The 27,834-nt window shown below is 43.1% G+C and overlaps 1 protein-coding gene across 4 annotated transcripts in view; it reads right to left on the reverse strand.

The window, feature by feature from the left end:
• The window catches only part of LOC146551793 (palmitoyltransferase ZDHHC14-like), a 56,346-nt gene extending 36,071 nt beyond the window's left edge, over positions 1–20,275 (reverse strand). Inside the window, exons 1-3 of one of the 4 annotated variants that reach the window (XM_085258241.1) lie at positions 19,624–20,275; positions 18,743–19,037; positions 105–265 (exon numbers count right to left, since the gene is read on the reverse strand). In XM_085258241.1, coding sequence (XP_085114367.1) covers positions 105–265; positions 18,743–18,984 — 403 coding nt within the window. In that variant the 5' untranslated portion in view covers positions 18,985–19,037; positions 19,624–20,275. Of the gene's footprint in view, positions 1–104; positions 266–18,742; positions 19,038–19,283; positions 19,455–19,497 lie in introns of those variants that run through there. The other 3 variants (XM_085258245.1, XM_085258242.1, XM_085258243.1) reach the window with 3 other exon arrangements.
• Positions 20,276–27,834: the final 7,559 nt, after the last annotated feature.

Below are 27,834 nucleotides of genomic sequence, written 5' to 3' on the forward strand. Positions count from 1 at the left end.
CTAAACAGTGTGATGTGATCAATATAGGTCTCCCTTTATTGTAGCACAAAAATGCAAACTTCAGTTCAGTAACAGGTTTTGATCCCAGTGTTTTGGGGGTTTACCTATCTGCCTCTCCAGGTCGGCGGCCTCGTCTGGGCTGGCCCTGGGCAGCACTCCGGGGTCACTGAAGCTTGTTCTCAGGAGCGTCCCCAGCACAAACAGAAACAGCACACCTCCTATGACCGGGATGACTGGAGTCAACTGCTGCGCCAGGAACGGACAACTGTAGGACAAGGAGAGGCGATGAGGAAAAGATGAGCAACAATGACGGCAGAAACGCAGTCTTGGTGTAACACTGGACAAACGCCGGCAGGCTGCCTAGCTCGATTTAATCGTTAGCACATAACGGACACCAGCGGAGACGAGCGCGGAAACTGATGAAGTGGAAACACCAAACTCTCGCTGCTTAATGACCAGTAAGTGGATATGACCGCTTAATAGACCGACACACATGTAAGAGTCAGTCCCCTGTGTTTTAATCTGCTTTAATGAGACAAACTCACATAATCCCATTAAACATCCAACAGCGCAGGTGGTTATTACAGTAATCACATTTAGGTCCCACAGAGGCAGGACACAGGCTGCTGCATCCCATTTCATCTGTTACACTGTGGTCTGCTGGATCAGATTTGAGGTCCGCAAAGAGGAACTACTCCAGACAAGGACGGCTGAAGGAACATGTGGCAGCCGTATGCTGTGAGGGATGTTGCTGAGGAATGCAGAGCAGCACTGCCACACTGGCAGGACTGAGCACATGCCGCCGACATGTTATGCAGTTTATGGAAACAGCAAACCATGCAGCGTGCATGTTTTTTCCCCCGTTATCTTTTACTCGCTGTGTGATGTCACTCACCAGTTTTGTGCTCTGTATTTTGAACACATTTTTGGGTAACTGAGCTGTACCCATAAACTTCATGGGCCACTAAGTAAGCACACACACCAGCGAATCAGTAAACATGGTTTTTCATGCTGTACTATGCAGCTCGACTCGTCTTGGAACCAGCCTCGAGCGGCCAGCAGAGAAAGTGCAGATGTTTAGCATCGGCTTCTTTTTCCAGCTCAGGTTGGTTTTATCACGCTGGTCTTCAGATGAAGCACCTTAGGGGTATGATATGTGCCAACACCAGTTAATCTGGAAGAAGGGCGACCGTGGCTCAGGGGGTTGGGAATCGCATCTGTAACCAGAAGGTCGCTGGTTCGATCCCTGGGCTCTCTGTCCTGGTCATTGTGTCCTTGGGCAAGACACTTTACCCTACTTGCCTACTGGTGTTGGCCAGAGGGGCCGATGGCGCAATATGGCAGCCTCGCTTCTGTCAGTCTGCCCCAGGGCAGCTGTGGCTACAACTGTAGCTGCCTCCACCAGTGTATGAATGTGAGAGTGAATGAATAGTGGTATTGTAAAGCGCTTTGGGTGCCTTGAAAAGCGCTATATAAATCCAATCCATTATTATTATTATTATTATTAATCTGCTGAACTGGGCCATATTTAGATTTGCCATGCTGGGTTCTTCTAACGATAGTGGTCTGAGTAGACGCACATTTGAACTGGGATCCAGCGTCTTCTGTCCTCTCATAAGAAAAGAGTGTAGAAGTTACACATCCTGCCGCCATCAGTTCATTTTGGTGTGAAGTTAAAAATAAAATCTAGATAAGAGGCTCTGTGAGATGAATACCAAGTAAAAGATTTTATGACTCAGAAAGACTGAAGCTGACCTGAGCTGTACCCTGGCTGAGTGCAGACAGTCCAGTCCTGCTGCTCTCTGCATCCACAGCGACACAGAGCTCAGCAGAAAACTCTCGACTGTCAGTGGGAGGCTGCAGACGGCACGGCTCCCAGCAGGATGCCGTTTCTCCTGCTCTCCTTGGTAATTCATTGCTTCAAATTTGAATCTCATTTCTTTTACGTCAATATAAGTTTTGAATGATTTAAAAACGCTGCCTTCTCTTTTTAGGACGTGGACACTCTGTGTGCTTCACACCTCCTGCTTCTACACTCACCACAGCAGAGATATCATCCTCTAACACCAATCAAACAGAGCATGTTCTCGTCACATATTGCTCATTGTGCTGTATTTATCACATAGATATGTATGAGTAGTATAATATTTTTTTCTATAAAAACCCAACTAGGGCCTATGCTATAAATTGCAGGTTTTAAACATAAGGCCAAGAGGCAAAGAGGCCCACAGGACATCTCTGCAACACGTGAAGGAGGACACAGATTTTGGTCTTCTAACTGTATTCTCAGTTTAGGTTTTACTGCTCGTCCTGCTGATGAGGACGTCCCCACAGTCTTTCACACTACAATGACAGAAAAACAAATGACAGAAGTTGTCCACCCCCCCCAATAGAAATTTATGTTTTGGTTTGTTTTTAATAGCGTGTCCACAGTAAAATCCATGAATGTAAATAAAAAAAAACAAAACAGGGTATTTTTGGTGAATTACCGAAACCTTTCTGCTTTATAATTCCAGGACAGTGAAAAATGAGCACTGAGAAGGGTTCCTGTAAATCTACAGATCTTTTTACAGTTTAAGCTCACAGAGTTGTGCCGACAGATTTCTTTCATTAAATCGAGCAGCATTTTTTCCTCGTGTAGTGAAACACACGTGCAGTTAAATTCTTTTCTTATATTGAGCAGCACAGTGATTAAATGTGCAGCTAAACTGACAGAGGGGAGCATGAGGGGCGGGGACAGGAGAACTGGACTATGGAGCCGGCCCTGCCATTGATCCCTCTGAGCTGGGAGACACAAGCTGACTGGGAAACTGCTCTAAGTTGCTCTACTGCTAAGAAGCTGCAAAATGTGTGTTTTTAGAAACTTAGCTGTAACTGAAAGACTGGAAACAAATCAAACTGCACCGAGAGGACTGTGCTGGTGCCAAAAACACATTTTTAGCAAAGAACATTAAACGTAAAAAATGTTTCCATCGAGCTCGTTCTTGTGTTGACATTCAGAACTTTCCCATGCCGTCCAAACTGCTTTTTTCTCTTGATGGTTTGTTTAACCTTGTGGTGTCTAAGTAACTTTTTCACTTTCTTTAACCTAAAATGCACAAACTAGTAATCTACTCTAAGCTCATTTCAAACACATCCTGGCAGTTTATTCAGGACTCTAAGCCATGTACTTCCCATAATTCAGTAGGGTGTATAACCACGTGTAGCAGCAGCGAGCTGGAGCAATCAGTGACTTTATCGCTCTCTCATATAACTGTGGAGGCGACCCAGCAGTTATTTACATGCAGCTCTCTTTAGGTTAAACTAACCTTAACTAACCCTGGTCTAAACTTCAGTCTCATGGTGACAGACCCTCTCTGTGGCAGGTCCCAGACTCTGGATATCAGATTTGCACAAACGCTCAAACATCATAAATCGTTACTAAAGACACATTTTTATAGTCTAGCTTTAAACACACATTGACCTAAACATTTTGGTTTTAACAGTCGTTGTTGTTTTTGTTATTGACATTTTATTTATTTTTCTATATTTTACTGCATTATTGTTGTGCATTTTATTTATTGTAGTGGCATTTTACAACCAGTGTAGGCCGAGCTCCAGCTGCCAGACAGCTGGCCTCACATCTGACTCTAGAGAGGAGTTCATGGTCTGTCAGGTGCTTAAATCATCAGCCCTCCACCACCGTGCTGACAGCTGGTATGAGGTGTTGGGTTTTCTCCAAAGGTGCTGCTGTTCGTTCTGGGAAGGGTTTCCCTTCCAAACCAGCCATACTTGTTCATGCTTGTAAACAACAGCACTGACGTGAATTGTAGTCTTTAACATGCCAACTTAGGACCGTCTTTTTTGTATTTCTCTGAGCTTTGCAGACTGAGGGGAATTTGCTGTGACATCCACCCAGGAGTGGACGTCACACACGTGAATCCTCCAGATCTGCAAACTGCTACAACATCTGCTTACACTTAATGATAAGATAATCAAGGGCATCTGATTATCAGCTGATATTCTGTCTGTATAACTTCAATAAGCAATAAGTTAAGCTAATAAAACAATAGCATAGCATACAGGGGGATTGTTTTAGCCATTAATAAATGAGCCTGCAGCTTGATGCTGGAGGGTGAATCACAGCAGCTGACAGAGACCCACAGCCTGCCTCTGTCAGTCTACATCTGTCCCATGGAAACACACAATTTCAAAGTCTTGTGTCATTACAGAGCATCTTTTCATCCGCCTGCTCAATCTTGCCTCTATTCACTATGATTGGTCACACACCACATTAATGAATCCTCTAATTAGAAGTGCTAATGGGAAATCGTTACAGTTGTAAAAAGCTTGGCAGACCTCGTGTGAGGGTGCTGCATCTGTAACAATTAACCCAAAGCTGAGATCTGCACAATTCTGAAGTAATCAAAATCAAGCTGAAACGATCATTTAGAAATGAATACATGATGGACTGCGGGGAAGGTTCTCTTTCTGCTGACCAACAAAGTGCACGTGAATGTGCGCTCTGTGGCAAACAAAAACATGTCTTACATTTCAAAACTTGTCATTCAGCGAATGCCTACAGAGAAGTCTGAGAGAGCAGAGCGAAAACCTGCTGCCTGTGTCCTCAGGTGCTGTGTCTCAATGTGTCAGACATGGGGAACATAATGAAAAGGCAGTCATGTGTGATAGAAAGTGACAGGTGGGTAGAGCTGGGCAGAGATTAAGCACTAAAGCCATTAGAGGAGCAGGACAGGAGCGACATGAAGCCTGCCTCTTCTATCCACATGGATCGATAGAAAAACACGGACATGCTCTAGGCAACCAACATCTCGCCTGGTTTAAGATCTTCCTGACAAAGTCTTTAAAAAAACCTTTATCAGCCACCGAACACGGAGCGTAAAGCCTACAGGCCACTCTCACTGCCTTCAAGCTTTGAAACGAGCAGAAATTCACAAGGAAATTCAAATTTGCATCTTTACTTCTCTTTACTTGACACAAAATCTTATATTTAACTGGGCCTTTGTTGCCATGGAGACGGACAGTATCCAATGTCAGACATGGTAAATTTCGAAGGGGGATGTGGTTACCCTGGAAACAGCCACAGGAGTGAGGCTGAAGCTTCCAAGGAACAAGAAAAAACCCCCACAAAAATACATTAAAAAAAAAAAAAAAAATGAGACAAGACAGCACGATTGCTTCGATACAGCCCTTTTAGGTGTCTCAAGAAATCGTTTGATTAATAAAGACAAAGAACTGCTGTTGATGTGATCCACAAAGACCACAGGTGAAATCTCAATACATGTGCCTAAATAGGAACAAACAGTGACTTATCTGATGTTGGTATCATCGCAGTGACAGTGAAACAGAAAAAATGCCTGTTATTTATTACAACCTACGAGTTTATGGGCCTTTGACGAAGTTTATGAGCAGAGTGAACTCAATGCTGTGAGTTCACCCAGCTCGCAGTGAGTCTGTTGTGTTATTTTACAAAACCTGTTCATTTCCTCGTTTGTCATCTATACTAAAAAAGACTAATCCTGATAAAAGACGGTGAGCAGTACGGGGGGGGGGGGGGGGGGGGGGGGGGGGGGGGAATTAACTTTCACTATTAAACGCAAGTTAAAATGAACAGCTGCCCTGTTTGTTTAAACATTTAAAAGGTTTCCACACCAAAGAGGACCTTTGTAAGCTGGCGTCTAGTGAACTGTACAGCAGAGTTTCATATGTGAATGTAAAAATCAAAGCTCAGTTTCAGCTCCTGTTTACAGAAAGTCGGCTGTGTCCACTCCGACACATCAGTGCTGTCAACTAGGGCTGCCACGATTAGTCGACTATCACAATCGTCAACGACTGATTTAATAGTCGACGCGTCGTTTGAAGCTTTGTAAGATCACAAAAGACGCAGGAATAAGTAGTAGGATTTAAGAGTGTAATAACGGACTGAAACAGAAGATGGCAGCATTGCATGTACAAGGATGCCAGCTGCCGTTAAACCCTGAAGAAGAAGAAGAAGAAGCTGTGTCCCAGAATTCATAGCGCAGCCCAGCTCAGTTTCCAACAATGGCAGCAGCTAGTTAGTTTTAATATTACTCTTATTATTCTTTCTGGGTCACAAAATAAACGTTTAATATGTTTTCAGGCGAGAATGTAGCTGTGTAAATCTCAAATATCTGCTCAGTTTATCAGGACACCACATATTTTCAAAAGCGCTCCGACGTTTTCGGAGACGTCTGTTACTCACTAGCTTGATAGCTAGCCAGGGCAAGGCTCACTAGAGCCCGTGAGAACACCGGACTCCTGGCTTCAAACCCACCGCCCTCGTTCGCTACTCAAGGCACTTAGATAACTTAAAAATGTTATTGTTTGGCTTTTTTTTTTTCAGTATTTTATTTGTTCCTGAGTAAATCGGTTTGGCTGAGATTAACGTTTTTACACAGCTGAATAAATGTCAAGCAGACAGCTGATTATCAGAAGTGTGAGATGCTGGAGAATATACTCCGGTGTCCTGTTATATTTTAGATAGCAAGGAGTTTATTAAACTTCACCGAAACAATCTGCAAATTTCATTAAAATTTAATAAACTACCATCTTGTCTTTATTTTTAGTTAGCACATACCTTAAACACTTAAAGCTGTAAGCTAATAATAGTTATATAAGAGCAGATGCTGCTGGTGCAATAAGCTGTACGTTTTACTTCCAATGGATGATGATCTGATTAGTCGGCTAATCGCAAAATTAATCGGTGACTGGTCGACTATCAAAATAATCGTTTGTGGCAGCCCTAACTGTCACCCATACGAAGGTAGAAATGATACGTTTTAACAACAAATGATCCGACCCAGTCGGTTCCACTGTGGTTCAGCAGCTGCTAGAGGCCCGCTAACATTTCTGCAGGCCCCTCCAGCATTCATGTACATACAACTAAAGAGGCAGAGGTACAAATATAGGGAAAGAAAAACAGTCTTCCTGAACCTCATTTCTAATTTACTAACATCACTGAAGTAAGAGCAGTGTGCTCCTAACAGGCAGCAGGGAGTAAATCCTCTCACTGCACAAAGTGTATGTGAAAATCCGACATGTCACTGATTTCCAGCAATGCCTCTACTGTGAGCTCACTGATGTTATAAAATGATGCTCATTTTGTTAGTTATGCTTCCTTTTAAAAATAAACTAGATAATAAATGCAGGGAAGCTTTACTTCGCTGTGACTGAGCCATGAATATGATGGCTAAAACGCAGAAGTTAGGACCTCAAAAGAGGACTTGACAAACTACCAGGTGATGTCATGGTGGTTTAGATACAGCCTACGCACCATCTGCAAAGGTGACAGATGACTGCTCTCTTTCCAGCTTATACTGATAATTATTTATAGGGACTGTCGGTGAGTGAGTGTACAGCTTGATTTCTCCATCTCTATATTTTGCCGGCAATAAAACTAACAGGCAACTCCTCAGGCAAACACTGTAATGACATGACAGGCAAACAGCCACATCACACAGTAACTAGTAATGAGTTGAATCAGAAGATTGTTACAAACACACAATATCTGTTTCACATTAAACACGGACGCTCAACTTTTTGACCTTTGTCCCTAAAATGCTCTCACGTTGTCCTTCACATACACACATACTGGACGGGGAAAACCAGTTAACTAATTACTTTAAATACTCCCAGTTTAATCTATGACACAGCATATTTTTTGTATTGATAATAAATAAATAATAAATCATGATTAGCAGCTGAAACTCAGCTCTGCATGCTGCAAACATCACTTGTAGAGACAGTCGACAGCTGCTGTCAGATTCATACAATTATAAGATTTCTCCAAACTAAACAAACAGTTGGTCTGCAAACAAACAGCTCTCGTTTTAGCTGCGATGCTCTGTGTAGCACCACTGAATTAAAGGCTCCTCTGTGCAGTTATTATTTCCACAGCATGCCAAAGCTACAATCAGGTATATCAAGCACGCCACATGTAAAACATGAGGGACACAATCTTATGGGAGGAACATGTATGGCTGCCAGTGGAGCAGGTCTGTGCTCAGATTCAGTCACCTGATCTCAACCCAACAGAGCAGCTTTTCAGTTACTGAAGACAACACTGAAGGAAGAGCTTCTCAAGGGAGGAAGCACACAACAGTTTTTCATCCAAGTATTAAAACTGCCACTCTATTTAAAATGATCTGAACTCCTTTTGATCCCTGAAAGTTGGGGCTGTAATTCCTAAACAGTTAATAGCTTTTCACAGCTGCTCCCTTAATTGCAAGAGGTTACCACAGCAGATGGATCTGCATGTTTGATTCGCCAGATTTTTACTGATGCCCTCCCAGAGATGTATGCCTCCTCCCAGTTTCAAACTGGGGCTCTTTCACGTGTTAACCACAAACTACAGGGGATCCCTAAACAATTTATGCAATTCTTTCATTAAACCCCAGGAATTCAAGCTGAAAGTCTGCACTTCAATCTCATTTTAACTGATGGGATTTAGAATCGCTGTGCTCACGGGCAAAAATATAAAGGCAAACTGTCCAAATACTTTTGGGCCTTGTACCTCAACAGAGCTTTTTCTACTCATTTGCCTCTCAATGGGTGTACTAATCTTAACAATAATCCAATCCAGATTTACCGTTATCACATTTCCCATTAAATCCTCTTATGATGCCGACCAGTTTTTCAAAACTCAGCTGAGAGTTAAGCTTGGGGGACTTTCATCTCTGCTTGATGTGACCATGTGACTCAGCACTGTTCCCTCGCCGTCCTTTCACTGTCACCTGAGATAAACCCCTTTTTTATTTCTTCTTCTGTCATGCAGCTTTGAAGGAAATCTATATCCTGTGATCTATTTAAAAAAAAAAAAAAAAAAAAAAAAAAAAAAAAAACACGGACATCCTCCTGCACATACGATACCTGGACATTTTTTGTTTTTAAATCTGTGCTTTCACGAAAGGAGACTATATGGTACTGCTGTGCCCCGAGATATCCTCCATGATATCGCAGCACCAAAGTGTCCAGTAATGTGCTTAACAATGTGTTAATAATGCACTTGGAGCACTTGGCTTTGTGGCCTTTCATTCTAAAGTCTCATTACTCATCTGGGCTACATGGATACAAGGCTTTGTCAGCTTTGTTTTTTTATTACATTTTGATTGCTTTGGATGGAGGCAAGGGCAGAACGTGAACCTCCACTTAGCTGCAGGCCAAGTCATTTGTCAATGAAACAACTGAACATGACAAGCTTCTGCAAATGCTTACATTTTTGCCCAGACTGCTTCGTGCATTCACCACTTTCTGCTACACGCCAGAAAAATGTCAGCAGTGAGCGGCACAGCTTCGGTCAGTCGTGCTTTAGAGAAACATCTACAAGAATAACCTTTAAACATGTGCCAGAGGTCCCGTCAGTTACCTCTGGCACAGGGAGCTGGTGCCAGCTCAGAAGAGTGGCATGAAAAACAGTGGGTGCAGCGACGACTAAAGGCTTGACAGAATTCAAAGCAAAGCCTGGACAGACTTGGTGGTTTGAGCGCAGGAGAAAGGCAGAAGAGACAGCTATGATTAAAACGTATGCAGAACACATTTACTTCTAAATGACCCACATCAGACTGTCGGGTTTTTCATTGGGCAGCGGCAACCTGATAACTGGATCGGATATCGTTCCCATCCTGGCTCTGAAAGCCGGAGCAGCTGATCCGTGTCAATGAGACGATCTATTGCTGATCCATTTACTAAACATACATCAGCAGCAGCGTTGCTAGCAAGAGAGCTGAAACACTAGGCACACGGGACTAGAGACAGGTTAGCGGTCATCTGGCAACCACAGGTCACCAGGGAAAGATGTGTATTCCCCACCCGGGCGGTGAGCGGCAAATTGCTGCCTGTGGATTAAATCGGAACCTACGAAGTTTTTTAGTGATAGCCAAAGAGTGTACGTGGAGTGACAGGAGTTACTTGCATGAACTTACCATTTTCTCCAGCCACACTCAATAGTTTCAGAGAGCTCCTCCATTTTTGGTGGTGTCATGAGAGTCCCAGCTGATAAGTTTTTACAATGAAGTCTGAACAAAATTTTAAAGCTGAAGTTGAAACGCAAGCCCATCAGGTCACCTCGCTGCATAAACTCTGCATTCTCACACTGAGCTGAAACAACCCAAAGAAATAACCTGAATAAGCCTTTTGTTTCTAATGTATTTTTGTCCCACTGTCTGTCGCATTTCATTTGCCTTATACATAAGGATTTATTCCCAGTCTCTTCCGAACATTGATGAACCCAGCTGATTCATTTAACTCTGGTATCAAATCAATATTCAGCACTGGCAGACGCCTGAGGATGAGGTATCTGAATCGGGGCTAAGATGGAAAAAGTTTTACTCATCACTAAAACAGTCCAGTACGACCTGCCCAGTGTCTGTGTTGTAAAACCAGAGTATCGTGCCGCCAAGTGAACCGTTTCATTTCTGCCAATGAGCTGAGTGGAAGCCAGGGAGGGTAAATCTAGAATGGCAGCGCACTGCTGACAGCTCAGTTTAAGGAATGCTTTTCCTGGGAAAGCTTGTCTACACTGGGTGTGACTGTGGACAAAGACTGTTGTGCAACAGCTCGTCTTGTGACACTCCAAAAAATGACTTTTCATTATGGCCCAGAATGCAACAAACACTTACTATTCTTCTAGGGTATTACTCAGAATCAACAGCGTAGAAACAGACCGTTAGCATTTCATCGTTCTCACTAGGGCTGCACGATTTTGCATAAAATGAGAATCACGATTTTTTGGCTTTGAATTGAGATCACGATTCTCTCACGATTCTCTCACGATTCTCTTTTCCAGTATAAATATTTATTGCATTTATTAATTGCACATCAACTTCGTAACAGTTGAGACTGAACATAAAAACAATAAATAAACATAAAAACAACAAATGTCTCACGTTTTGTTGTTGTACTGCTTGAAATTCCGTCTCCACCGTTGCTCGACGCTGCGTGTATAGAGCAGGTAGTGCAACAATAGAAAAATAGTTGCAGGACGGCACTGTGTAGCGTTTGTCTAGGGTGTTGATCATTTTCCTAAATCCCTCGTTTTGCACCGTGTTGATGGGAGCCATATCTTTGGTCAGGTGATAAGTGATAGCCTCCGTAATTTCTTTGTGCCTGCGGGAGTTCGACGGGTATAGGGAAGCGCTGTATAAAGTTCCCGTTATTGATGTTTGGGTGGTTGACCGGGACGGATTTTCTCCTGTCACTCTCTCGTCATCCCAGACGTGCTCTCCGTTGTTTTTTCCCTGCTAATTTTAGCATCACACGGCACAGCTTCTGTATCACGTGGTATAAGGCTCCGCCCTTGTCATTTGTTGAGCAGGAAGAGTGAGCGCTTGTTTTCATGCAGAGTACGTCCCGGATCAAAATGCGGTACAATCGTCGTCGTCTTTTTTTTTTTTTTTTTTTTTTTTTTTTTAAATCGTTGTCATTTGGAAATGAGATCGCGATTTTCTAACGATTAATCGTGCAGCCCTAGTTCTCACTACATTAGATTTGTAGCTACAGGGCACCAACATGGCTTTTGCTAACAAGTCTGGTGTATATACATGTATGAGCAGTCATACAAGCACTGGTGGATTCATGAAATGGCAGAAATGCCCGAACGGAACCAGATCCCAGCCTGTGTGTTTGTTCAGCTCTTAATAGGTCGTTGTATAAACCCATTAAGAGAGAACGATTATTTTGGATTAAATGTTTCAGGTCTCTGTACAAGATCCCACTTATGTGCCACCAATTTAAAAAGGACATATTTGTGTCGTGTACACATCTGTGTGTATTTAAGAATCAGTGTTTTTGTGTCCTTAGATTCTTTTCTTAAAGAGTATTTTAATCACAACAATAAGAGCTGTGTGTTTCAGTACCAGCTATAAATAAACCTTTGCAAATCTGAGATTGTAATTTTGGTCCAGTATCACAGATTCAGCTGACAGCAGGTCTCCAGGCTGGTGCTTAGCTAACATTATTGTTACAGTGTTTAGTTTACAGTAAAGTAGTGCTTAGCTGTAAATAAATGAAGGATTTCTGTGAGTAAGATGCTGTGACAGCCACAAAGCAGGCTGGACGGCTGCTCAGAGGCAGCTGGACTTGTTTCTTCCACGGGTCATGTGATCGGCTCAGTTTACCTGTTTGTGGATTTCTCAGCTGACTCACTTTAATGATGAATTTACATGAAATTCGAGGTGTGACTTGGCTAAACTTTGGAGTCAATCCAGGAATTTTGAAAAGGATTCTTTACAATTACAAGATGGAGCAGAATGAAATGTTTCACCTCGGCCTTTAAAAACACACATTAAATGAAACGGAAACTTCAGAGACATCGCGATGATCAGGGGAAAAACATTTAAAAATCAAACCAGTCCATCTGGATCCAGGGATTTAGTTCTTGTATGTTGTACAGGGACCTGTCTGATCTGAGTAGAGTTACACAGCACTCCTGCTGCACACTGTAATTTTTTGCTTCCCTGAGAGCATCCGCTCTTTTCTTTAAGATCTAAATTAGATGTGACTAAACATGTCAAACAGCTAAATCAGAGCCAAACGAATAGCTGTATCGCTGAAAAGAGCAGCAGCCTGCATATGCCAATATCAAGTAAATGTGCCGCCTCATTTTCCTGACCACATACTTGTGTTTTGGCGATTACCTTTTTCTAAGCATTTCCACATGGTAACAAGTGAGCCGTGTCCAATGTTCTCACTGTAAGACAGCAATAACACCACTCGAAAGAAAGGATTAAAGAAGACGGGTACGTGAAAGCTGTTTTCCACATTGTTTTGCTTAAAGTGAAATTACAAAGTCAGTTTGAATGTATGGAAATCAGACAACAGCAGCTATGCAAACTGCTGCAGGTTCACATTCCTGTAATAACAAAATCAAACTGTTTCACTGATTTTCACTAAATCATTTTCACCCCTGGTGAAGCTTGTATGCCTCAGCCTTACTGCTCATAGGTACTAAACACAGTACATACATTTATTTAACCAACACACCTGATGGACAGGTGATAAAAAAAAAAGTACAAAAACAACCTGACTCTTTCACCAAAATCAGCACGAGTTTCAAGACAGACAGGGCCTCTGTACTGACAACAGTAACTTCCCATACATGACAGATAAATGCAAATCAATCATTTCAATGGAACACAAGAACAGCCTTAAACAGTCCAGGAAAAGACACAGCCGACCATTCAAACATACAATGGCGAGCATTAGTTTTAAGGGTTGTAATAAGCCTCCACTGCATATAAACAATATCACCATCATTCAGCAGCAATATAAATACAGAGGCAACAAATGTCTTCCACGCTTTATTGTGCTGCACAGGATTTTTTTTAAGTCTGTCCAATGTGGATGTTTCTGATTTGTCTTTTTAAATCACCATCTGCTTCAAACTGTAATCTGTCTTGAATTAACTCGCCAACTTGGCGTCATTGTCCAGGATGATTTCTTTGTGAATGAATGGAAGCAGAGCTGTAACATTCAAATCTGATTTTACTACAACAACAACAACAACATTTTTGTGACTTTGGACTAGTGCTGGGCCATATCATACTGTTCGCAGTAACATCAGTTTAATGTTGGGCAACGATAAGAAAATGAAATATAGCGATAGAATATGGGTAAAACGCGCATGCGCAGAGCCTTTGTTTTCATACGCACATGGCAGAAAAAGCATGGCGGCGACGGAGAATGAGAAGAGCGAAAGCGGATCGTTGAATGAATCGATGAACCAGAACTGGTTTGTAAAAATGCCGCAACTTCAGTGGTGTGGAACTGGTTTAGCTTTCCTCCGCCAGATACACAACAAAGCACTATTTTTGGTAGAGCGTGCTAGCGGGCCGTCGTTATTACCGTGTTGTTTGGAAAATACGGCACACTTAAAATCAATCCTTTGATTTTTCTGAAAATCGACAGTGCCCCTTATAATCCTAAGCTACGAAGCCGCACCGCTTGATGGATTGTCGGAGCATTACGGCTATCGTAGGCGGAGCCTCGCGGAGTGATACGTGCTGTGCTTCAACATACCGTAATATTACCGTATTGTGTGGGTATAAGCTCTTTTTAAGTGTTGTGGATATTATACATGGTTATGCTGAGGATATGTCAGCCAGTTTCCACTGGAAATGCCTTTTGGTTAAACTGTCAGCGAGGAATTTGCATTTGCACTGTTACATTTGTATATTACTGTAATGCACATAAAAAACAGCTGCTTATTTAAGTGAAAATACATTGATGGGGGGTTTTTTGCACTAATAAAGTTGTGGAGTTGCAAAGTATTTTGTCTCGTGTCAATTATATCGTCAGTAATATCGTTATCGCAAATTTTCATATGTATATCATGATAGATATTTTTGGTCATATCACCCTGCCCTACTTTAGACCTCAATATTTTTAAACGATTTTCACACTGTTACACTACAGCAGCAATAAAAATACAGACTAAGTCCACTACCCTACATGTGTACTATGATAACAGCAGATATGCCTGCGACCAACACAAATGACCTGCATGCTTTGATTGGTTCTTTGGGCAGAGGGAGGACAATAGCCACCTTTGCTGTTGAAGAATTGCCCGTTAGATTTTTAGCTCTAATGTCACCAAGACTATATTTCTGGTGGCTCGGATAGTAGAGCAGCTGTCCTGCAGCCACAGAGATGTTGGTTTGATTCCTCATGCACAGCACCCTACATAATGGATTTATCTTTAAAGGTCATTCAGTATTCAACAGATTGCTCAGTGTCACAACCCAGTCCTGTGTTAGTACCTACATTGCAACAGTCTATAGTTTTTCAGCTGCAAACAGTACTGAAGCCAATTTGTTGTCCTCTATTAAAGCCCCAAACTGTGCTTCAGAACAACCCTTCAAACATCTGCCTGAGTGAACTTTTACGAGACATAAAGGAGAGAAGGCAACATGTGGAACAACAGCCCACATGTACGTCTGGGGGAGCCAGCAACAGAACAATAAACAGAGCAAAGTCTGCCGGTAACTAACAGGGTTTATTGTGCATGGCTGAGCACCCCTCAGACAGACACTAAGAAAACAAGCAGGAAAAAGGAAATATGGTTAATGTAGTGTACACGTCTGCAGCCCTCACTGACCATCTGCTGACTCTTTCTGGGCCCCCGAAATAAGAACATCTTTAAATACATGTAAAGCCCGTGTTATCAAACCCAAGGCTAAAATGAAAAAACAAGAAAGAACTAATAGCACACGAAGCAACAAAGACAGCAAAAGCCACTAGAAAGTAAGTGAGTAGATGTTCCTCTCTATGCTGACAACCGGGAGCGAGGGAAGGAAAACACAACTAATCGAAATGCATTACAGTTAATGACAACAGAAGCCAATGTGCAGGTCTGCTGACTATCACCCTGTCTGATAAATGTCTCCTTTCAGCTGATGGGAGAAAGCTGGAGGAGGGGAGGCAGGAGGACTCGGCCGGCCTGCAGGCAGGGACAGTTAGACAGGGTGGACAGTGTGAAGCTCAACGTGGCCTCGCGGTTACACACTGAAGTTTGTTTTTTGGTCAGACTGAAACATTTGATTGCTTTGCTCATTTTTATTTATTCATTCATCTTTTTATGGAAGTGAAACTCGTGAGATTAAGAATGTTTGTGCAGGAGCGCACTGAGCGTTGATGTCTGACACATCAAATGAGTATGAACTGATATGTTTTGGACTAAACTGAAGAGCCTACCATCTCAAGGCGCTGCTCCCATTAACCATGTCCTTCTAGCCGACAGATTGATTGCATCTCTGGCACTGCTCTCGAATGGTTTTTATACTTATCCCACATAAACTTCAGCGATAGTATTAAGATCTGCACTACATGTTTTCATCTGCTACTCCAATGTGGCGTCCCTCAGGCTTCAATCCTTGGGCCACTTCTGTTTTCCTTATATGCACATCACCCCACAGCACATTACACCTTTTAATTCTCCCCCCAATTCTAGTTTACTGTGACTTTTTCACCCATCAGATCAGAGACTTTCAGATGTTCCACCAGCTTATTTCAAATCCACAGCCTTCGCAGTTGTAGCCCTTTAACCGTCCTCCTTACATCAGGTCAGTTTACTGAAAACTTTCACTTTGCAACTGTAAGTTTTAAAAACTGCTTTACAAATAAAGAGCTAAACACGTTGTTTGTTTTATCTGCATGGTTCATATTTAATACAGATTCTAAAATCAAGGACTCACTTCCTACTTACTTTCCTGTGTAGTCATCCCCCAAAGGCTCACTTTGAGGCAGGAAAAACCCTGATACCGTCCCTGAAAACTGCCCCCTCTCGTCATAACAAACAGGACAGTGCCCGGCACCCGGCTCCACTTACTGCACCGCGTAGGAAGCAAAGCTGTCCGGTGGGAGGGAGCGGTATCATCAGGAAGCACCTTGCATCCTACATGTGGGTGCCGAGGGAAATCCAGGTTCAAACGGACACTCCGGCGAGTTAACCTCTCATTATGGTATTTTATCAACTGTGTCACTGTACAGGGAGCTGGGTGTTTTAAGTCCAGACCTCCAGCTGTCTGCCCTTTGGTCTTGGGTTAAGTCTGTATCTGCTGAAGTGACAATTTATTGAAAGATGAAGTGGTCCAGAGGTTACAGATGTGTAGCACTGCAAGGGAAGGAGTTCCAATAAAGGGCACACATAAAAATCCATTTCAACCATTCGTTTAGCCAAATATTAGAGCTGAAAATTAGAGTCGCTTCAGTTTTCAACAGATAACATTAATTGCTTTTCAATTAAATCGTTAGTACTATAAATTCTTAAAAACACTTGTTTTCCGGAGCAGATGGGGATATTTTTAAATGTCTTGCAATTCATCTACTCTAATGCAATGCTTCCTTTATGTTTTTTTTTAATGCAGTTTATCGTAATAAGTGGATATTGTATTACAGTGAAAACTGTTTTTAAGATTTCAAAACTCCATTTACACACACAGTGGACACAATATTAGGAACACTATAGTGTAGATAACATTAACCTCTGCATTTTGCCTATAGAGCATTCTTTAGCTGTGAAGCACTTTACCCTGAGGAAGACTATTTTTGGACTGAACAGCAAACGTTAGAGCAGGACTATTATCTAGCATAGATGTGTTTCAGAGATGGCAGACGACACAGGGACTGTTAAGGGCTAATGAGACAGCTGAGGTCAGAGTCTGTGTATGTGCTGCATTGTGCACTTCCACCACAGCGGGTTTAGTCAGTGATGAGGTGAAGATGAAGGGTTGAATGGAGAATATGCTGACGGTTGATTACAAGTTTTATACAAACAGTAAAAAGAGAGGACTTATTTTAGGATAGTCGGGCTGTAATTCGAGACAGACACTGCGGTCGATTAGCGGTTAGACTGAGAACCTTCACCTTTAAGCTATCAGTGGTGAGGTTGCCGGCAGCAAAAGTTGAATGATGAGTTGTTCCTTGATAGTTGATCAAATACGTGTTTTTAAACATTTTGGTTATCATAACCGCTTGTTCTGTTTCCAAAACAATCTTTGGCTGCTGTATAGAAATGACACACCAATCATCACTATGACCAGTGGCACGTGAAGTGAATAACACCGATCATCGTGGCACCTGTTAGTGGGTGGGATATATTAGAGAACAAGTGAACATTTCAGCCTCAAAGACGATCTGTTAGAAGCAGGAAAAATGGGAAACTTAAGGATCTGAGCGACTCTGATAAGAGCCAAACTGTGATGCCTATACAAATGGGTCAGAGCCTCTCCAGAACCACAGCTCTTGTGGGGTGTGAAGTGGGCAGTATGTATCAAAAGCGATGCAAGAAAGAAACAGTAGTGAACCAGCGACAGAGTCACAGGCAGCAATGGGGAGCAAAGGCTGGTCTTACATGAGCTGCTGTAGCTCAAACTGCAGAAAAAGTTCATGACAGAAAGGTGCCAGACTCCACATTCACCTGATTTGAACCGTGTAAAGAATATTATGAGTTTTACATATCTATAGATCAGACATCAGTCCCCTAACTGCAAAAGTGCTGTTTCTACAGGTCTCCAAATCTGCTGACAGAGACTGGACGTCCAGACAATTTAGAGACTTCAACCTGTTACCCCGAGGTCCCCTCCTGAGTGTCCATAATCAAAGAGCCATAGCTCCAGATATTTACCCTGAAACACTGCAATGACAGCTCAAGGAGTGTTGTTCATAATGGAATTTTAAAATGAAGACTAGCGACAGCAGGGACCTGATTTTTTGCACAATTCCCTTTGAGAAGGGTAACTTATCACTGGAATTTCATCGGGCAACTCTAAGATGATCAGGTCATTCCAGCTAAATGAATGCCTGCACACAACGACCTGAAGAACTCTAGCTGTAGAGTTACATGAAAATAGTGACGCCGACACTGAGCACTGCCTTTCACCCCTTTAGGCTGAAATCATCACGCAAACCACGTAAACTATAACCTGTAAACAGATTAAGACCAAGGAAACCCACACCCTGTACTTGGCGAGCTACACCTCCCACATAAATAGATAAAAAAAAAAACAACAACAAAAAAAACCCAACATGGATGCCTCCACCTCTCCCATCGGCTTATAGTAACATTTTCCTGATACACCCACTCCACGGCGATGCCGGTGACATAACTGAATTGTGTCTTAGACGTTTCTCTGGCACCTGCTCTTATGAAATGTAATCCTGAATGTTGCTTTGCACAAATAGAAAGCAGATGGGAGCAAATGGGAGACCGCACATGCTCAGTACTTACTCAAAGCTGAAGAAAAGTCCACAAGTGACTAGAATGAGGATAAGGGTGAGGTAGAAAACCCCCGTCTGCTTGGCCATCATAATCCTGCCATCGCAGTAAAACTTATTCCGCCCCGGGAAGATCTCCCACTTCCTCTTCTTTGGGGTCCTTTTCTTGTACGGGGTCTCCATCGGTGTCGAGCTGCGAGTACTGATCTGGCTGTACTCGCACTCTCTCATGGACTCTGACACCCCGAGATGCATCAACAGCTGATTAAAATCCCCAGAGCTGAACAAATCCCGGGGCAGAGCAGCCTCTGTGGAGGAAATACACCAGTTCAGTTTAGCATTCAGGCTAGGAGAGCAACTTATCCGACACAGAAACACAGGGTGGGGGTGAAGAAAAAAAAAAAGTTTGTGAGGGGTGCAGCACACACTTCCTGTTATTAATAAAACCTCGGCTAAAGCTCACTTTACACCTGTGTAGCGCCCCAGGTCCTGGCTATGGAGCCGGGTTCGTAAAAAATGCAAATTTAGCTATTAAAAAAAGTTAGCTAACTTACGCTCATATTTCACAGCTTAACGTTAACAGCCCCTCTGTTAGCAAGCAACCTGGCTAGCTACGACACGGCAACCGAATCCAAAGTGTCGCTAAGGAGCTAACATGGCTAGCAAGTTGCTGAGATAAGTTCTCGTTATACACGTTGGCCAACTCTGGCAATTAACGACTAGCCCTCTGGCCAGTCATCTCACCCACACACAGTTACAAGTACTGACTTCGATGTTTTTACTCCTAACTGTCCTGCATGGTCCCTGGGAACCTTTGAGGGCACTCTTCGGCTTAACGGTCACAGACATCCCGGGTGGTGTATGTCTGCTCCGCCCGCCGCCGAGCCGACTCACCGAGGGAAAGTCGTCGTGTCGGTGTGCTGTCGCGTAGCTTCTCCTCTCGTTACCCGGGTTTGTTACGAGCCGAGGACAAAGCGAATGACACCATCTTTTTAAAAAAATAAGTTTAAACAAATGAGTTTTTAATTTGGCTCGTCGGTTTAAGAAAAGAAAAAAATAAGTTGGTTGTGGAAGCGAAGGGAAATCCAGACACGGTGGGGTGCTCTCAGACGAGCTCCAGCATCCTCAACGAGTCCCTGCGCTCAACACCGACCGAGCAGCCATATGGCCAACTGTTTCTACAGCAACCATCCGCGGATACCGTCAACATCCAGCCAGGGATTTGGAAGAAAAGTTACAGCTTTTCCCGGTAAACGCGCTGCCAGGCCAGTCGACAGCCCTCCGCTCACATTGTGTTCCTGTCCACGCACGTCGCTGCCACCCTCGCAAACAACAAATATCAACATGGGAGCAGAGCACACAGCCTCAGCCTGCTCCTCCCCTTCCACCCAGGCTGGAGCCCGAGTCACCACACTGATGAGATGCACAGGGAGGAGGAGCCGATGAAGTGGGGCTTCCCAAAACGGGCTCCGTAATCCTCCGGGTGGTTGTTTCGCGAAAGGTGCGGAATAATGAATCCCCGAGAGCAGGGGTGTGTCCAGAGGGGAAGTGACCGTGGGTGCAGTTTGAACCCCACCGTTGCGCTGTGTCAATAGACTGTATAAAAAGGTGGAGTTGGCTTCAGGAAGAGTAAAACCCAACTCTGCATTCTCTTTAGTGGTCACCAGGGGGCGATACTTGTGGTTGCAAATTAGACAGATTCTATAAAAGTCTATGGGGAAATGACCCTCTGTCCCTCACCTCTGTAAACATTTACCTGATGAACTGAAGGCTCCGAAAAACGCAACTTATTCAATAAATTATCATCATTGAAGGTATCAGAAAGGAGGATGATTCAGGCTATGCTCAGTGATCCAGTTCACCTCTCTTCCCAATCACAAAACACCAGACATGGCAAAACCAAAGACACTGAGCTCAGGGTTGTTGTGATTTGGTGCTGTATAAATAAAGTTGAATTGAAATGTTATTGTCTTTCCGATTGTTCAGTCTGACGTCACTAGCCGTGTCTGGGTCTAAACTCCGCTGCAGCTCCATATATCAAACGATCACTGTGGCATTACTGAGAGTTGAAAAACTGTCTAAAGTCCTTCATCTTTAATAAAATGATCAGCGTTCTGCTCTACCAGGTGTAACAATTGAGTTTAACATCCAGGCATCCATGAAAACGGAATTTATGACATTTAACGGAGTTAGAAGTTAGCAGGGAGTTAGCTCGCTAGCTTCTATCTAAATACAATATAGCATGTCCTGACTGCGGGGTTTTGGAAACAAATTCAAACGTAAAGCTCTGCTATCACTTCCAGCATAAATGAAGACAGAAAACTAAACAGCAGTGACGTTTGTAGGGTTACTGAAGTTGGGCTAGCTGGTATATAATGATGTGCTACGTGACCGCTAGCGACACAGCTATGTTAGCATAATATAAACAAGCTAACTTGTTTTCCACTCGATAAAAGTTAACGTGAGTGTTCTCGGTGGTCAGGAACAAATGTAATCGCATGGCAGGATGCTGTAAAAGGACCAAACTTCAGCCAGGAGAACAACTGAGATAATCCATCCACAATACGAGGTTAGTCATTCATATACTGCTGCATGGGCTGGGCTGTAGCTACATCCTAAGGTTTTAAAAACTGAGCTTAAATAAATGATTAGCGGTAATAAAAGCCGAGGGAGGTCAACAGTGATCACTGACTGTTTTAGGAGCTTTTTGAGATAAAATAGAAGAAAATACATAACATTAAACATGTTAACAACACAAAAGCCATATTAAACGCAGACTACTTTAGACCCGGAAGTAGGATTCGTCGCGTCATCACTGAACAACCGGATTGTTCCGTTAAAGTAGGCCCATCTTATTGCATAGCCTGCTGTATTCTCCTTCTTGATACTAATGTGACCTTAAACCTTAAATGAGACCTTAAACTAGCAAGTCAGACCATAAAGTCATGGAAAACGTCTTACTGAAGTCATAGATTACAGGAGCACAGGCTAATATCTCATGCATGTGTACAGAATCCGACTTTTTATTTGTAACACAAAACGCTGCCCCGTGCTGGCCATTAGAAAAATCCTGGTTTAACTTTTCAAACACAGACGCTGGTTTTCCTTCTGTTATCAGATGATAGCTCAAATGTTGCCAGACTTTAAAAACCCAACCTAATGTTGGGGATAAGTTGTACTTTGAACACCTTGCTGTATTTCCAATACAGTAGAAAGATAACAAATAAAGACAGCTATAGTTTTGATCCTTTTAATAAGCACTGGCAGTGTAGGCTCTAGCCAAGGCCTCATTAACTATATTTCTTTGTGCACAGCTCCACCATAACACACCAAAAGCCACCGGGCAGAATAATCCTTTAAAGGTGTGAATACAGACAGCCTCAGTTATTCAGACTCTGCTTAAAAACTATATCTGAATGGCTAATTGGACTGATAGGATCTATTTTTGAAGATTAGTACATTGCTAGAATTGAATGGTGATACAAACCACAAGTGGGCTGAGGAAATCCGATTAAAGGTGCCTACACACTGTGAGACTTTAGCAGTTTTACAGGTTCCTCCAGTGAATCGGGGCCAAGAGGCATGACTGTTTCCTCTGACGTTCATTTCTGCGCTGCAGCTCCTTTGCAGCTGTTGTGATAGGAGTCAGACATCGAACAAACAAGCTTCTGCTGCACCAACTCAACTCAATTTTTTTCTTTGTTGGCATCTCAACCTTTTACCTTCACTTGTGCCACTAGGGTTTGTTTTAGTTTTTTCCACAGTGAGTACCCAAACAGCAAACTCCACTGCTGAGGAATGAAGCCAAAGTGCCAAAAACTTCTCTTCCTCCAGTCTCGTTCTAAATGAGTGTGTTACTGAGCACTAATTAGAAAGTATCTGTGCCTGAGCAATGCACCCGTACAGAGCTTGCTAATTTAATGTAGCGATCCACCCACTTGTCCTATGATGGGAGCTTTTGGCTCTAAAACACACATTCAAAATCCTGCTCCTCACATACAAGGTCTTAAATAATCAGGCCCCATCTTATCTTAATGACCTTGTAGTACCATATCACCCTATTAGAGCATTTCGCTCTCGCTCTGCAGGCCTACTTGTTGTTCCTAGAGTATTTAAAAGTAGAATGGGAGGCAGAGCCTTCAGTTTTCAGGCCCCTCTTCTGTGGAACCAGCTTCCAGTTTGGATTCAGGAGACAGACACTATCTCTACTTTTAAGATTAGGCTTCAAACTTTCCTTTTTGCTAAAGCATATAGTTAGGGCTGGACCAGGTGACCCTGAATCCTCCCTTAGTTATGCTGCAATAGACGTAGGCTGCCGGGGATTCCCATGATGCATTGTTTCCTCTTCACTCACCTCTCACCTTCACTCTCATGTCTGTGTTCAGATATGAAATTCATTTTTTGCATTTAGTCATTAGTTGTTTGCAACTTTATAAATAAAACTGAATTTAACTGAAATAAATTCAAATGTCAGTCGAACATTGTTAGCCAATGAGCACAATTGTTTAGTTTTTGGTGGCCACTGAAAAGAGTGCAGGTTTATTTATGTTCCTACGGCTGTGATGACTACGTGCAGTGTGAGTGTATACACAGCTCAAGGTGGACCCAGAGAAGCAGATCCAAGTGGCCTGCTGTGGTACTGCAACAAGCAAAGAAACTGAATAAAGGAAAGTTTCACCATAGATTTCTATCATGACTGTTTCTTTAAAACTGATGACAGCACAGCTGAAGCAGCATTTATATATAGTCACTTCATATTCACTGTGTTGTTACTTTGCTGCAGTTCCAGTCAGTTAAATGTGTACTGGTCTTTTGCGCAGCTGCAGGGTGAGACAATAATTCATATACGCAGTGCATATAACACAGACCATTGATATTAAGGTTCTCATATTACACTGATGATTTCAGCCAACTCTAATAAAGTGGTCAGTAAGTCAGTGAAATATTGTGTGTCACAGGTTTAAGTGTCCTCCAGCAAACTCCATATAGTAGGTTGTCTTTATAGTCCTCACCTGCAAAGTGACATCAACCTTCAAAAATGTCCCACAGCATGTCCTCAGAAACGTCCTAACACGCAGGTTAACCAGGAAGGAAGAGCGCTGAAGACAACAAACATTTGCTGAGAGTAAATTGTTTGTTAAATGGAGCCACCACTGCTCATATTTACTGTTTCTACTGAAAACAGGCAGCCATGCTGCACATAACTCGTGCTTGCTGAGATGCCAAGTGCAGTTCAGCAGTGATGCAATTTCCTGTTCAGCTAGATTAGTACAGATGATTTCATCATCAGCCCACAGTTCTTCTGCCATCCATGCTCCCCTCACACACACACACACACCTCCTCATCATCAGTCACTGGCTGCAATTATCCACTTTCTCTGAAAGGAGCTCTGCTGCTTTTCCTCTAATGTGAGAAGACTTAATTGGCCAGAATCAAACACCATGCAAAGAGGGAAACTGTGTGTTCTCGTTGCACTTTTCTAGCCTGCAAATGCATTTTTGATGTGAAAGCTGGGTGTCGTGTTAGCCATGCCGCGCCCGGTCTCAGGCTGTAGGTTTAACACGCTCCCCCCCGTGTGAGTGCAGAGTGAGCAGCCACGGTGTGCTTTCCGAGGAAGTGGTCTTTTACCCTGCTGCGACATGCTTCCGTCATGCATCTGCAAAGCTTCCACCACCGGCCATGTGAATCCACCAAGTGGCACATGCCACACTTGATCTGCTGCAAAGCTGTGGATGTTTGTAATGGCTGCTAATGATCTGTAAGGCCTCCAGACTAATTCTTTAACCATGGAGCTCGTTAAGCAGCCCGATGACATATGGCAGGAGCCGTGTTTGTGTTGGCAAACGGGTGGACATGATAGGCCCCTTGAGTCAGAGTCCAAGAACAACATAGGCTTGACTTACATCCTGCCAAGGCCTCGTGCTGACAGTATTGTTTAGTTTAAAAAGCTGGACTGGATGAAAGAACACGGCGAGATCAAAGCCTCATCAGGGGGCTAATATACTCTCTATAGTCAAAATTACCGGATGAAGTCAAACCTGACTCATCGCTGCTGCCTTACGTGTACTGTAGCACATCACTAGAAAGGTCAGTCCTGTCTGTTTTGTTTCCACCCAGTGCTCATTAATTTACCTACAAGAGCAGTGAGAGGCAGCAAGGCAGCGGACCCCAGCCAGCGGTAGCCAATGACAGGCTCGGTTTCCTCCCGGCCACCACATCCATCCTGTCAGAGCTCAGTGACTCAGCTTTTCAGAGGCACGGGAGAGTGGGAGGTTTTCTCCTGCGCTTGGCTGCCTACGTGAAACACATCCTCCATCACCAAAAAAGTACAGCAGCCCACTTTCCCTCCAAACTCTGAATGACGGGCTGAAATCAAAAACACTCTGAAGTATGTGGGCGCTATTTATAATGTGCAGGTGTGTACCTGTAAGATGCGCTCAGAAGCATATCAGTCATTTCCTTCTCTGCAGAAACTGGCTTCAGTTAGAGATCAACCAAACTGTTAACCATGTCTCAGGCAGGCTGTAATTAATTTCAAAGTGTCAGTAAGAGTTAAATAAGACGAAGATGAGTGATCACGCTTCTCTGCTGCCAAGCAGCCAGACTCGCTCTCATTCTTTGAAGCCAAACTTGTGATGGGACCACTTATCGGCTGTGTTCTTAACCTCAGGAATGTTATTATTAAAATCAGCCTAAAATAGGACTTGATTTCATACCCATGTTTCCCCTGGCAAAGGAAGACGAGAGAGAGACGTCAAATTCCAACTAAAGAGGAAGTAACGACACTGGGGAGACACAAAAAAGAGAAAACACCAAACAAACTGTAGACTCTATTCAGTAAAAACTCAAACACCCTTGGATAGATGAGTGGCTGATGGTTTGTGTCCTTCTTGGAAACGCTGCAAGAGGACGCATTAAAGTCAGGGGGTACACAGAGTGCATCAGTCATGAGTTTCTGCTCCTAAAAGCACTTCTGATGATCGTGTTTGCACATGTGCATGTCTTCATTAACAGAGGAACCTTTATAACCTGTGATAATTAATGAAACACAGCAGATTAGCAGATTTCTGCAGAGAATAAGAAATTAGCTTTCCATCATTCGTCACAACATTATCATCTTTGATGTAAGCTTGAGACGTTTCTGTGGACTCGTAAAGTAAAAGCTTGTAAAGCTCAAGTTGTTTAAGGTCAAACACAAACTGTGAGTGTTTTAATGTGAAAAGCTTGAAAACAGGGGGAAGCACAGAGTGACTGTTCCTTATATTGTCGGACTAAACTATGATGATGATATGCACATATGTAAGGTTTTATGAGCTCAGTGTTCCTCCTCTGAGAGCAGATTAGAATGAATATAATTCCATCTCTAAAAATACTTTTTCAGATGCTACAAATCTAAATCCAGCTTAGTTCTTTGATTTGTGCTGGTTAATTTTGCACATTTTAATGAACTAATTCCAAAGCGAACTGTAAAATAAATGAAACCAAAATGAGTGAAACTGGTAATTATGGAGGCTTTCTGAAAGCGAGGGAGTAATGTGTATAACAGATGGGAAGCAGCAGCAAAGAGACGGGGTAGCTGTACCTCCCATGTTCCATTGATCTAAGTGTGCAGCACAAAAACAGAATATTTTTAATCACAATTAGCAGAGTTAACTAAGAAAATGGGTGTAAATAACTGAGCTAAACCCTGCATGGTGTCAACAGGCCTGATTTTCAGTGGCCGTGCAGCCACTGCTCGATAGATCTGTTTGGGCTATAACACCTTCATCCAGGACCTCAGTTGTGCTAAACAACAACGTGACAACACATAATGCCAGGACAAATATGAGAACTTAGCATTGTGTGTGTAGTGGAAAACAAACCACAATAAAGAATAAAGACAAACAGCTGTCTTTTCTCCACGGCTATGAGGAAACGTCCAGACGGAGTAATACAACTGTTCTCATGGCACCCAGTAGTACACTTTCTCCTTGATATTAATACTTATAAATACTTGTATGTTTACCGGATCAAGGCTGTGAGATGAAGTCTTTGGAGGACATTAGTTTGGCTTTGAGTCCAGTGAATCTGAGAGCTGGTGTTTCTGCAGCGCCTGAAGAGTGAGATGATCCATGACACAATAAAATCTGACTCTAACTGAAGGGCGGGACTGATGCCAAGACCTGCGTTAGACACACAGCCCGAGAGCTGCTGTGATGTACAGTTTGTAACGTTGTCCAAGGAACAGTCAGCTTTCAGGAGAATCATCACATTCTGCTGTTTACTCTTCCCAACAGCAACTTATCACCGTGCTCACTTATACACTTTATTAGGGAAACATTGGATATTTTTGCATTAACACAAAGATGTAATCAGCCAATCATATGGCTGCACTTCACAGATGCTTTTGGGTGGTGGTGAGCTGCTGAGGTGTTTTGAATGTGGTGAGGTTTTTGGTGCCAGGCGGGCTGATCTGCTGGACTTTCCCAAACAACTATGGTTAAAATCCAGTGAGCAGCAGCTCTCCAGGAGAAAATCCTTGTTGATGTCAGAGGAGAACTGGAGCTACAATTCACACAGGCTCGCCAAAACTGGACAACAGACGATGGAACAACGTTTCGGGATCCGATGAGTCTTTCTCTGCTGCAACATTTGGATTAGAGTCAGAGTTCGGTGTAAACAACCAGAAGCATGGATCCATCCTGCCTCGTACCAACAGCTGATCATTACAAGGATAGGATGGTGGGGGTGTGACGATGTGGGGATATTTTCTCGGCACAGTTTGGGCCCCTGAGCACCAGCTGAGCATCATTAAAGCTCTACAGCCTACCCGAGCAACGTCCGTCCCTTTAGACCAGTCTACCATCTTCTACACACCAAGTCATGAAGCTCAAATCCTCTCGAACTGGTTTGTTGAGTTCACTGCACTCAAACGGCCTCCACAGCGTCCAGATCTCAATCCAACAGAATCAACGGGGGATTCTCGCTACGGATGCAAATGACAAATCTGCAGGAACTGTGAGACGCTACCATCTCAGCTTGGACCAAACTCTCAGATGTTTTCAGCACCTTTTTGAACCTGTGCCACGAAGGATCCGGATGCAGCCAATAAAAGACAGCCCACG

Source organism: Mchenga conophoros, linkage group LG19 (assembly GCF_057382185.1).
Source record: "Mchenga conophoros isolate Kocher_MC1m ecotype Shallow Benthic linkage group LG19, M_conophoros_male_GT1.1, whole genome shotgun sequence".
NCBI classification, from domain to species: domain Eukaryota; kingdom Metazoa; phylum Chordata; class Actinopteri; order Cichliformes; family Cichlidae; genus Mchenga; species Mchenga conophoros.